The sequence below is a fragment of the Nomascus leucogenys genome, chromosome 22a (assembly GCF_006542625.1).
Source record: "Nomascus leucogenys isolate Asia chromosome 22a, Asia_NLE_v1, whole genome shotgun sequence".
Lineage (NCBI taxonomy): Eukaryota > Metazoa > Chordata > Mammalia > Primates > Hylobatidae > Nomascus > Nomascus leucogenys.
Window position 1 is genome coordinate 75,247,071 of NC_044402.1, and position 12,611 is coordinate 75,259,681.

General features: G+C 36.6%; 1 protein-coding gene across 2 annotated transcripts in view; it reads right to left on the bottom strand.

The window, feature by feature from the left end:
- Nucleotides 1-12,611, bottom strand: part of CHN1 (chimerin 1) — a 210,122-nt gene that overhangs the window by 108,195 nt on the left and 89,316 nt on the right. For both annotated transcript variants that reach the window (XM_030803419.1, XM_030803420.1), the window contains one exon: nt 10,058-10,171. In XM_030803419.1, coding sequence (XP_030659279.1) covers nt 10,058-10,171 — 114 coding nt within the window. The remainder of the gene's footprint in view (nt 1-10,057; nt 10,172-12,611) is intronic.

Sequence of the window (12,611 nt, forward strand, 5' to 3'; positions counted from 1 at the left end):
TGGTGGCTCCAAATCATTCACAGAAAAGGAATCACATTATCAACATATGCTAGGACTGTATCTAGTTGCTAAAAAGAGATCTTAAGAGAATCTAGCATGTCTTCCACTGTACCTTAAAGCAGATACATACATGAGATTCTAGTTCTTCTTTGCAAAGTAGATAACTGGAGAGACAGTCATCCTCTTTATGTACAAGTTTCTATTAGCCCCAAAATGTACTTGAAACTCAACTCTACCCTTAAATGAAATAATAAAATTTGCTTTATACTATGCCTTAAAAATACAAAAGCCAAAAATATCTTGAAATCAGCTTGGCTTTCTCTACCTTCTATTTTAAATCCACCGCTATGTATGCATACTTTTGAGAGAGAACTGAAGTTTGAATAGACAGAATACTAGTGAATAAAAACCATGCTGAGGATAAAAATTTTTTTTTTTTTTTTGAGACAGAGTCTCGCTCTGTTGCCCAGGCTGGAGTGCAGTGGTGCAATCTAGGCTCACTGCAAACTCTGCCTCCTGGGTTCATGCCATTCTCCTGCCTCAGCCTCCTGAGCAGCTGGGACTACAGCTACCATGCCCAGCTAATTTTTTGTGTTTTTTTAGTAGAGACAGGGTTTCACCGTGTTAGCCAGGATGGTCTCGATCTCCTGACCTCGTGATCCGCCTGCCTCGGCCTCTCAAAGTGCTGGGATTACAGGTGTGAGCCACTGCACCCGGCCAGATAAAAATGTTTTTAAATGAAATACCATTCAAGAGTAAGGTGCAAATCAATCCTTAATGAGATAGCACTTCACATATACTAGGATGTCTATATTCAAAGAGATATAACAAGTGTTAAAAAGGATGTGAAGAAACTGGAACCTTCACACACTGCTGGTGGGACTATAATGATATAACCACTTTGGAAAACCATTCCATGATTCCTCAAAAGGTTACTTTTGAGTTACAATATGACCCAGCAACTTCACTCCTAGGTATATACCCAAGAGAAATAAAAACATATGTTTATACAAAAACTTGTACACAATTTTATTCATAATAACGTTATTTACAGCAGTATTAGTCATAATAGCCAAAAAGTAGAATCAACTCAAATGTCCATCAACTATTGGAATATGTTTCTAATATTATTCATTAGTAAAAAGGAACAAAGTACTTATACATGCTACAACATGGATAAACTTTGAAAACATTATGCTAAGGGAAAAATGTCAGTCACAAAAGAACATATATAATGCCATTTATATGAAATGTCTAGGTTGTTTACATCAATAGAGACAAAAGTAGATTAATGGTTGCTTAGGGCTAGGAGACCTGAGGAGAAACAGAAAGTGAGGGCAAATGGGTATAGAGGTTCTTTTCGGGGGATTAAATGTTCTAAAATTGATTATGTCATAATTTTGTGAATGTACTAAAAACCACTGAACTGTACACTTGAAATAGGTGAATTGCTATGCTATATAACTGAAGAAACAGTTTTAAGAAAGTAAGATATGAGAACATGCAAAAGCCATGCTTGCAAACAGAGTAAGAAAAAAAAAGATGCAATTTTATAATACACAGAAACAGTGCTTGGTTGCCTTCAGTAGATGTTTCGTAACACTCTTTGGATAGGAGGCAGTCTTTTTTGGTCCAGGAAAAAAATGAGAAAACAGGAAGAAAAAGAATCAGTGAGGCAATTAACCCTTAACATTTTTTACTCTATCAAGTTAACACTTTAGCAAGCAGTCATTTTAGGTTCATTGATCAAAAAAGGGTGTCTTTTTAAAGGGGGGGAAAAATGAGGACTGGGGAGTGCATGTTTATCTGAATTTACCAAACAGAAGAAACCTTGTAGACTTTCTTCCTTCTTTTCCTCCCAGTAGTCCCAGCATTTAATCTTAATTTGTTAATTGAAAATGAGAAATAATAACTCAAAGCCTCTGAACACTCAGTCTATATATTTTAAGTTTTCTCACTCTGTAGACAGACAATACGGGAAGTCATTAATCAGAAGGCTGCTTGGTGAGCATGAGGTCCAGAGCAAGAGGAAATGAGGGATCAAATGTTGAATGGAACATTTCTCAAAGTGTGTTCCACTGAGAAAGTCCATGAAAAGGGGGTCTCATGATCAAATGAGTTCGTATTAACAATACTCATAGGCTCTGGGAACTACTGACAGAAAAAAAATTCAATTGATTACGTTTAATGGCAGAGAGACCCATATGGCTCCTTTTTCCTCTCCATGCCAGAGACAGCACTGCCAGTGCTGGTCAAGACTCCCCTCCCATATAGACCTTGGATGGAACAGAGGCCTCTATGACTTTTCTTTCTATTGCCCCAGGGCTGATCAATCCTTCTTCCAAGGAATTATTTAAATAAATTGATACATTCTGTTTAGTGTCAAATCTTTGGAGATTTAGGAGGTATTACCTTTTGTTTTGACCCAACATTGCAACTAATGTATTCATTTCTTCTCAAAATAAAAATAGCTCTTTTGGTTTTTTTTTTCTGCTTGTGAAATGATACATGTGCATTGTAAAAAAAAAAAAAAATCAGGTAACTCAAAAAATACAAAGAAGTAGCAATCATGTTTAAGTTAGTCACTAGGAGATAAACACCAAACATTTTGGTTATCATTCTTTTAGACACCTTTCTATTTAAATATACACCCATAGGTATGAAATTTTATATAAGTAGTATGATACTATACATACTATTCTGTATAATAAATTTTATTTTTCAGATTGATAAAAGTTTTGTTTCTGAATTTATGAAATGTGACATATTTTAAAAGAAAATATAATTTCGGCCGGGCGCGGTGGCTCACGCTTGTAATCCCAGCACTTTGGGAGGCTGAGGCGGGCGGATCACGAGGTCAGGAGATCGAGACCACGGTGAAACCCCGTCTCTACTAAAAATACAAAAAATTAGCCGGGCGTGGTGGCAGCCGCCTGTAGTCCCAGCTACTCGGAGAGGCTGAGGCAGGAGAATGGCATGAACCCGGGAGGTGGAGCTTGCAGTGAGCCGAGATCGCGCCACTGCACTCCAGCCTGGGTGACAGAGCGAGACTCCATCTCAAAAAAAAAAAAAAAAAAAAAAAAAAAAAGAAAATATAATTTTCCCAAATATCATGTTTTTTCAGTGTTTATCATTTGTTCTCAATTACTAAAATTTTTCTAAAGAATTCTTACGTTATTGTCAGCATAAAATCAACAGGAAAGTGCCAAGTATTGTAGGTATAAGGCATTCTCTGGAATATGTCCAAATATGCCCTGAAATATCCAGATACCGGGTTTGGGGATTATCAAGACTCTTGCACATGTCACTTTGTTCTTCTCCCAATTTAGAGAAGCTAAAATGAGTCAGATTAACAGAAATGTCTCTGGAGTTGCCAAATTTGGAGTTAACAGTTCTCTTCAAAGTGAACCCTTTAAAATCTATAAGGTATACAGAAGCCCTTTTAAATATCAGTTCTCCATAGTCAAAGAAAAACTGCTTACTAAATTAATTATCCAAATAATTCTGGTAAAACATAGTTCCTACCACCCTTTCCACTCAGCATTCTAATTCCTCCAGCAATGATCTTTCTAAATCATAAATGTAACCCTATTGTCTTCTACTAAAAGCCTTCAATGATTCCCATTTCCTACAGATAAAGCCCAAATTCTTAAGCATGAAATTCTAGGCTCTCCTGGCACACTAAGTGCTAAAATTTCCCATACTCCCAGTCCCTCAGCAGACTGCCATACACGAAATGCTCCATGCTGTTCTACATTCCGGCACCATTTCTTCTTCCCAAAATGCTTGTTTTCCATCATATTCTACCCTTTTACTTGGTAAGCCAGTCTACCTTTAAGAGCTAGTTTAAATGTCTTCTTTCTTGACCCACTTGAATAGTATCTGGCACAATATAGAAGCTCAATAAATGCTGCTCTTTTTAATAATTCAGAATCTGGAGAATTATTTCAATTGTCCAATTTAACACTGAAGAGCAAGCCCCTCCAATTTCCATGAAAAGGCCTTGACACATATTAGTGACATACCAGGGATACATATTTTTAGATATTAATAAAAAGTCTACGGGTTTCATTATGCTAAAATTATTAATATAATTAGGTTTTCCATATCACCTTTAAAATGCTGACCTAAAGTCAGTTTGGAAAACATTTCAAATCAAATTTCTAAAATATTATAGGCAAAAGAACATTATCAAAACATATTTTACCAAACTCTGACACCTGCCCTCACATAAAACTGTCTTTGGAACTCACACCTGATTTTCTTACTACAGTATTTACTAAAGCTAAAATTAGACATACAACTTTAGTAAGAGATTGACCAGAGCTAAAATATTTGAAAAATTACACCATGGGTTAATCTGCCTAACAAAGAAACTGCTTTCTAAGTACAGCCTGTACTTGGCTATAGTTAACTATCTAACTGGTATACACATTCCCTCCCTTCCTCCAACCTTCTTCCTTCACTTAAAACAAGAAAAGAAAACCAGATTTTGTTTGGTCATTCATTCTTCCTTCCAAAGCCTTATCTTCCAGAAGAAGCTGACCCATTTCCCAGTTCTAGGAGCAGGTGCTAGGTTAGACAAGCAATCAGTACATGCATTTCTCTCAGATGTTATTGGTCCAGGAATGGGAAAGGCAGACTCATGCTAGCCCTATTAACCTGAAGGAAAGGATGCATACTGCAAGAGAGAAGAGAGGTTCCCTTACACTCTCCTGCTGGACATAAACAAGAAATCTTACAATTCTGATTGCACTGGCAGCCACCTTTTGACCGCAAGGAAAACCAACCTTAGACTGAAGTTGATCCTGTGACTAGCCATGAATACAAACAGAAAGATCACAAGTCCTTCATAACATCACTAGAATACTGACCATCCATGCTATTATTACATTTCTGAACTTAGTATGTGAGATATTACCTTAAATAACTTATGTCTAAGTGAGTAGAGTTTGCTTATTTTGAATGTCAAGTAATACTTGTGTCTGAAAGCATCTCAATGGATAGAGAACATGATTCTTGAAAGTGGGATAATGCTAATAACAGAATTTTAAAGGGTCCCTTTTGCAATATACTGGGATTATTATCCCTGTTTTATAAATAGGAAACTAAAGCTTGAAAAGGTTAAATATACAAAATAAGGCAGGCAACTAGAACTCAGGTTTGTCTAATTCTAAAGTCTATACTACAACTTCATTTCCAAAGTTCTAACAGTGAGAGTGGGTAACTGCAATTATTTTCTGATAGTTTTTTTTTAAATCTTAATTCCTTATTCTCTCTGATTTTCCTCTATTCTTTCAATCTATACATTACATAGAAAGTGTTCCTGTTTAAGTTGTTAACATTTTAAATGTTTCTTTTTCCAGCTTTCTTTTGTAGTTTTAGTGAAATATACACAATATTTATTTTTCTTAGTAAAAATGAACAAATTTAGCAGGTTAAGTCATTGTGAAAAAGAGGTATTTTATGTCAAAGGGAACCAACATTGACAGAGAGCCCAATAATAAGTCAAAGTTAATGCATAACTTTAGTCTTATGCCATATTAAATGTCCAACGTTGATAAAGAATTGTTTTTGTTTTTTTTTTAACTTCCAAGAAAACTCTTGGACACAGTCTAGGCAAATGTGCTCTGCAATACATGGATGACTTAGGAGAAATAATAGTAAGATCCTAATTTTAGGCTATAATTCACCTATTTGCATTATTTTCGTTAAGGCAGGAAAAGTAAACAGCCATTAGGATAAAAATGATACAAATTTGTTAAGTTAGTAAAGGCCTTTTGGCATTTACAGCAATCCTCCCAAAAATAAAATGTTTAGATAAAAACAGCAAGAAAAAAATTAGTTCTGAATGGGTTATGATTGCATTTATACCCATAAATTGTTTGGGTTTTTATCCAGGACAGTGGTGACAATGAGAAAGTAGATATCAAATATTTAAAAGATCATTTCATATATTCACTCATATTAGCTCTCCACAAGGTTTTTCACCTTCTTAAATTTCACTATTTCCAAAAATCAAATGAAAATTCTGGAACTAAATAACATAGTATTTGACATTAAAAACTCAACGGATGGGTCTAACAGCAGATCAGAAACATCAGAAGTCAGGAATAGTAAACCAGAAAAATGGCCCATAGAAAATGTCCAGACTCAACCTAATATTTTTTTCTTTTAGTGACAAAAACTAGAGTGTCTTATAAAACATATCTTTTAAATAATTAGTTCTAAAATGATGAAAGCCATGTGTTTTCAATCAAACCTCTTAAATTATTTTAGGTTACTTGTAACTGCTATTTGCCACATCTGATTAAACTACAATGAATACAAATGTTGTCAAAATCAGCATACAGAAAATCTGAGAATCACTTTGAAACACTTCATGAGTCATAACCAAGTGCCTGGCTAGCATCTTCTTTTCAACTACACACTCTGAACATGCAAATGTCTGTCTATATGCTTCCCTTGTGTGACAAACATTCACTGAGTAAAAATCATTTTTCCTGAGTCAAGAGATGAATATGAGCATAGGTAGAAAAGCCAGACAAGGCTCAGCCTAAAATTTAGGCTGAGATGGGGCATGGAAGAAGATGCAAATGAAGAGCGAAAAATATCTCACCCATAGAACACCTGCCATGCCACATGGTGAAAACTTCTTTTCCGACTGCAGAAAGTTGGTAGTGTGACAGCACACATACAATACACACTCCCCTAAACAGCACCTCATAGCATTCATTAGGGTCCTCAGTGGAGGGCTAGTCCCCTTTAAGTGCAGGAGAGATGCCAATGCTTGAGGGAGGTGTGTTCTTTGAAACTCTGTGCTCTACTTAACCTTACAACCTTGCTGATCACACCATTGGATTTTCAGGCAGATCATTTATAGTACTGGGGAGGATAAGGCTGGACACACAGACATTTCTTAGGCAGTTACTTAACTAGTCCAGAAAGTGGCTTAGAGTTGAAAAGGAGAGGTAATTTTGAGAAATACTTAAGAAATAAGATTGTTGGTTTTGGCTGTGTGAGATGAGCAACAAAGAAAAAGTCCTCTTAATCATTATCATACAGGTATAGTACCCAGGGCTTGCCAGGGTCCAAGAAAAGTGAAAAATACAAAAATATAAAAAATATGAAATATGAAAAGAAAGGTATGGCTCCAAAACAGAAAAAAAGAAAATTATAAAACTAAAGTTAATTTCAAAAGCAATTTACATAAAATCCTTACATAATTTTAACAGCAGAAAATATGTATTTGATATGAAGTATAGTGTGTAGTATAATGTAAAGTAGGGGCCTCTGGATGAATAGTGCCAGGCCTTACAAATACAATAAAATACACCTAAAAGAAAAACTGAAAATAATTTCTTAGTTTCTGTCTTATGGAATTGACTGAATAATAATGTGACCAGCTAATAAAGGAAATATAGATATCACAGCATATTTAGGAGAAAAGTGTTGAGTTCAGTTTGAGATATATTGAGATTGAGGTACCTATGAGGAATCAAGTTCAAGGACTTATTCCTAATTTTAGAGCCCCTAGTTGACACAGTAAATGCATAAATAACACTGATGGGTATAAAATAGACAAACTGGCTACCCCTTAATGGATTACGTGTATGTTAAAAACAAATTGATGTGAACTGGGAGAATCATCAGTTGAAATGGGAGTATCAGATAAGAATAATACATACATCAATGCAACTTCTATTTCAGACTTTGCTTAACACTTCCCAGCCATACATCAAGTTTAAAACAAGGAAAATGCCAATCATATTTGGGCACATAAATTACTCAATGTACATTGTAAGTAAAATTCCTCTATCTATGACCATTACAGCCCCCTTTTACTCACTATTATTTCTTTTCCAAGTAATGATTTTACAGCAATTTTCAGTAACAAAAGAAAGGCTTTAAGTTACCCCAGAGATATGAATTTGAAACATTCCCATCAAGATTTACTGGGCCAAAGTGGATGGGAAGTGATTATAAATGTAAAGCCATGAGTAGAATGGGAGAGTGCAAGAAGGCGGGAATGAGAAAGAGATATGAAGGTCTGGGTGCTACTTTTCTCCGAACTAAATCCCTTAGCCTTCAAGTATTTGCTGGTATCAGCTGGTGAAAACTGTGTGACAGATATAAGATGATAGGCAATGTGGCGTAATGTGGTGAAAGTACTTGAATTTTGCAGTTAGGAAAAACTGAGTTCAAATTAAAGTTTTATAACTTCTTTGTGATCCTGGAGAAATGCAGGGGAAATGGCAACCAAGGGGAAAGAAAGAGAGGCTTCTGTTTCTCATTTTACCTCACCTTCTTCCTTCCTTATTCTGGACCACCAGCGTTTACATCAAGGCTGTTTACCATAGACAATCAGATGACCAGATTATTTGGAAATAAGGTGGTGAAGAATTCTAGAATTATAATATGTTAGGAGTAGAAAGATGAAGAAACCAACTTCAAGAAATTCTGTGATTTGCCCCAAATCAGTCTTCTAATTCAATTAATGGTAAATTGAATAGGTATTTGAATTGCCATACCAGAATTTTTTTCCTGTATACCACAATTTAAACCTGAAAAAAACAGTATAATTAAGTAATTGAAGGGGAATTTACACTTTATAATTTACCATAAAAAGCAAATTTCCATGAACTCCTGTGACGAGCTCTATTCTCCAAGTATTCAATTATTTCAGCATTCGGTATGAAATAATACTCAATTGTATCATTCTATTTAACAGAAAGATTAATATCAAATCTTGTGGACAGGAATCAGAGCAGACCCTGCTCGTTCACACAGGTATTAAGTGATTGGAGAAGGAATTAGACATGTTAGTCCTAAACATTAACATCAACTTTCTATCCTCTATTTGTGACTACCAAAGGAAATTTCATATATTTGACCTCTGTCTTCAGAAGTCTCTGCTTTTAAGTCTTTTCCAAATAGATGAATGTATATATGAATGAACAAATAAAGGGATGAACAAAGACAATGGATAATTATTCCCAGCCTTTGGTGAGGCAGCAATGTAGAATGACTAAGAGCAAAGACTCCGAAGTCAGACAATCTGGGTTCAAATAGCAGCAGCACAAGTTATTAAATGTGTGACCTTCACCAAGTTATTCAACCTCCATCCAGGTCTTCTGTTTCCTCATCTGTAAAATGGGGGTAATAACAATACATAGAGTGGTTGTGAGGATTAAATGAGGTTAGAGGCCTGGCATAAGGTAAGTCCAATGGACAAGTATGCTCTTGTATTATTGTTCTTACTGTTGGGTTATTATTGCAGGGTTAGCAGGAGTATTTGTTTCTGGGCACTGTACTGTAAGCCAAAACACTAAGTGAAGCTCAGCTGATAGGGAAGAGTCAAGAGCTCCCAAGAAAAACTGCTCCAACCAAAAGGCAACCTAAGAGAAATGGCACTGAATTTAGCTTTATGAGTTATGAAGATCTTTTCTCTTGATCTCTTTCTTTATTCAAGAAATTGATGGAAGCCGACAAGCTAGACAAACAGGAAAGAAGGGGTAAGATGGAATGGAAGGAAGCAGCTACTGCAAAATGCTTTAAAAGTTTTTCAGGCCAGGCGTGGTGGTTCACGCCTATAATCCCAGCACTTTGGGAGGCCAAGGTGGGTGAACCACGAAGTCAAGAGATCGAGACCATCCTGGCCAACATGGTGAAACCCGTCTCTACTAAAAATGCAAAGATTAGCTGGGCGTAGTGGCACACGTCTGTAATCCCGGCTACTCGGGAGGCTGAGACAGGAGAATCGCTTGAACCCGGAAGTGGAGGGGTTGCAGTGAGCCGAGATCGTGCCACTGCACTCCAGCCTGGCAACAGAGTGAGATTCCATTTCAAAAAAAAAAAAAAGTTTTTCTATTCTTAATTACTGAGTGTTACCATTCACGAGGAATTTTTAAAGGGTCTCAAAGCTATTAAAATGGTAATTAGATCCCAAGAAAACAAGAACCAATTCAATTACATGCTGGATGCTTTTAAAATTTAAAGCCCTCTATTAAGAGAGTTTTAAATAAAGCACAGTAGTAATTGCAGGCCCATGACCAACCTTAAAGCCAAAGTGTAGGTCCCTGGCTGCCGCTGGCTCTCCCGGATGAGGTAGCTCCCCTCAGCCACAATCAAGAGCTGGTCGGCTGCTTCTCTGGAGATCATGCCATGAAACCTAAGAAACAAAGTCTACTCAGAAACTGTACTTTCTACATTTTTCAATAAAACAAGATAAAACAACATCCCACCACCACCACCTTCTCCTGTTGTTTTCAAGATGAAGTACTGCCACACAATGGAAGGGAAGCACTTGGGTTTAACTATGCTTGTGTCTCTCTGGGCCTGGCCGCCAGCCAGCTTCTCTGTGGTGATAAGAACAGCACCAAAGTACTACCCAATCCAGTTAACAACCATGGAATCAAAATTCACATCCATCTAAGGGAAGATCAACCACCTCTCTCAAGAGGATAATTCCTTTCTTATGTATCCATTTAACCATATGGCTTGCTAAAGAAAAGAAAAAAAAAATAAAACACAGAAATGTATTCTATTTTCCTTTCTTCCCATTAGCAGCACTGCTCCAAAATTTTGGCTGAGTCTATGTTGGCAATTTTCCAGGACCCTGGGTTGTTCTTAATTGGCATGATTGCCCAATAATGTGCATAATCTGCATTACTGAACACTCAAGCCCAAAGCAAACAACTATAATACTTGTTTTCATCCCCTGCTAAAACCTTATCTTTGATTAACATAGAAAAATAGAGAAAAAATAAACATAAATAACATAAATAACATGCTCTTTACACAAACACAGATGAACCTATAACAATCTGGCATAAAACACTGAAAAAAAATGTCAGTTGTGACACATACTAAAAATAAGAAGCCACCTTACATTTGTATAGCGATTTACAATTTACAAAGAACCTATATGTCCTTCTATAACTCAAAGATAATGAAGGAATTCAGGACATGTCACCCCAAAATATGCCATTTTGCTGTATCAAGTATTTTGAGCTAAAGGCACTTTAAAAACATCAAATGCAGACACAGGCTTTCTCTGACTCTCCCTATCTACCTAAAGACAGATCATCCAAAAGGAACTCAACTGTTAGCAATGCCCTCCCATGAGTTTCAGCAACCAGGGAAGACTGACTCTTATGGAGGAGAGGAGACTAAAAGCTGACAACACACTCAGACAAACTCTGTCACAAACTATCATTTACCTTCCCGTAAATGGCCAGAAACTTCCCTCCCATTCCTGTTATGATGGTATAAAAATTCTAAACCTCACTTTTTGGAGTGGTATTCACTTTATTTTTTTCTGTGATGCCCCTGTGCAAGTAGTATTAAAAATTAATAAATTTGTATACCTTCTCTCCTGTTAATTTGCCTATTGTTTGTTTATTTCATAGACCCAGCTCTCAAACATAGGAGGGTAGAGGGAAAGTCTTTCCTCCCCTACAATAACTGCAATGACTCATTGCTCAAAAGAAATTTTGCAGCTTTTACTGGTACTAAAGGAACAATAGTCACTTGAATTTGGAATGATACATTTAAAAGGCGTTGAAATGGCACCTTAACAATTCAGGAACATTACTAGGGGCAAGAGTAATCCCAGCACTTTGGAAAGCCGAGGCAGGTGGATCAACTGAGGTCAGGAGTTCGAGACTAGCCTGGCCAACATGGTGAAACCCCGTCTCTACTAAAAACACAAAAAATTAGCTGGGTGTGGTGGCAGTTGCCTGTAGTCCCAGCTACTCGGGAGGCTGAGGTGGGAGAACCGCCTGAACCCAGGAGGTTTTGTAATTTTTAAAACCTCATTGCAGGCCGGGTGCGGTGGCTCACGCCTATAATCCCAACACTTTGGGAAGCTGAGACGGGTGGATCACCTGAGGTCAGGAGTTTGAGACCAGCCTGACCAACATGGTGAAACCCCGTCTCTACTAAAAATACAAAAATTAACCAGGCGTAGTGGCGGGCGCCTGTAATCCCAGTTACCTGGGAGGCTTAGGCAGGAGAATCGCTTGAACCCAGGAGGCGGAGGTTATAGTGAACCGAGATCACACCATTGCACTCCAGCCTGAGCAGCAAGAGAGAAACTCCATCTTAAAAAAAAAAAAAATTCAATTAACTTAAAAGAAAATCAAACTAAAGAAAAACTCTGAAACAAAACTTGACAATATATTTAAAGAATTTTAAAATTATTTGCACAAGTTGATCAAAAATTTCTAACCCCCAAGACCCCATGTACTGAGATGTTTCATATGGTGTTACCTCCAATAGTATAGTTTAAAAGCAACCTATTATACCAAAAGCAGAATGACTATATAAATTACAATACAACTGTACTGTAGAATATCAGTGGTTCTTAACTTTGAAATCACCCTTTCCTCAACTCATAGGTGTGCATCTGTAATCCATTTCTAAGTTTTGAAAACATAAAGAATTTTAAATAATTTAAAAGTATTTATAATGTATACTTTTATCTGATATGATCTCCAGTCATAAGAAACAAACAATTTTGAGGAATGATGAAATTATGAGTGATTTTTATTCTTTTCCCCAAAGTGCTACATTTCTGTTTTTCAATAACCTGAAAAATTAAGGACTTT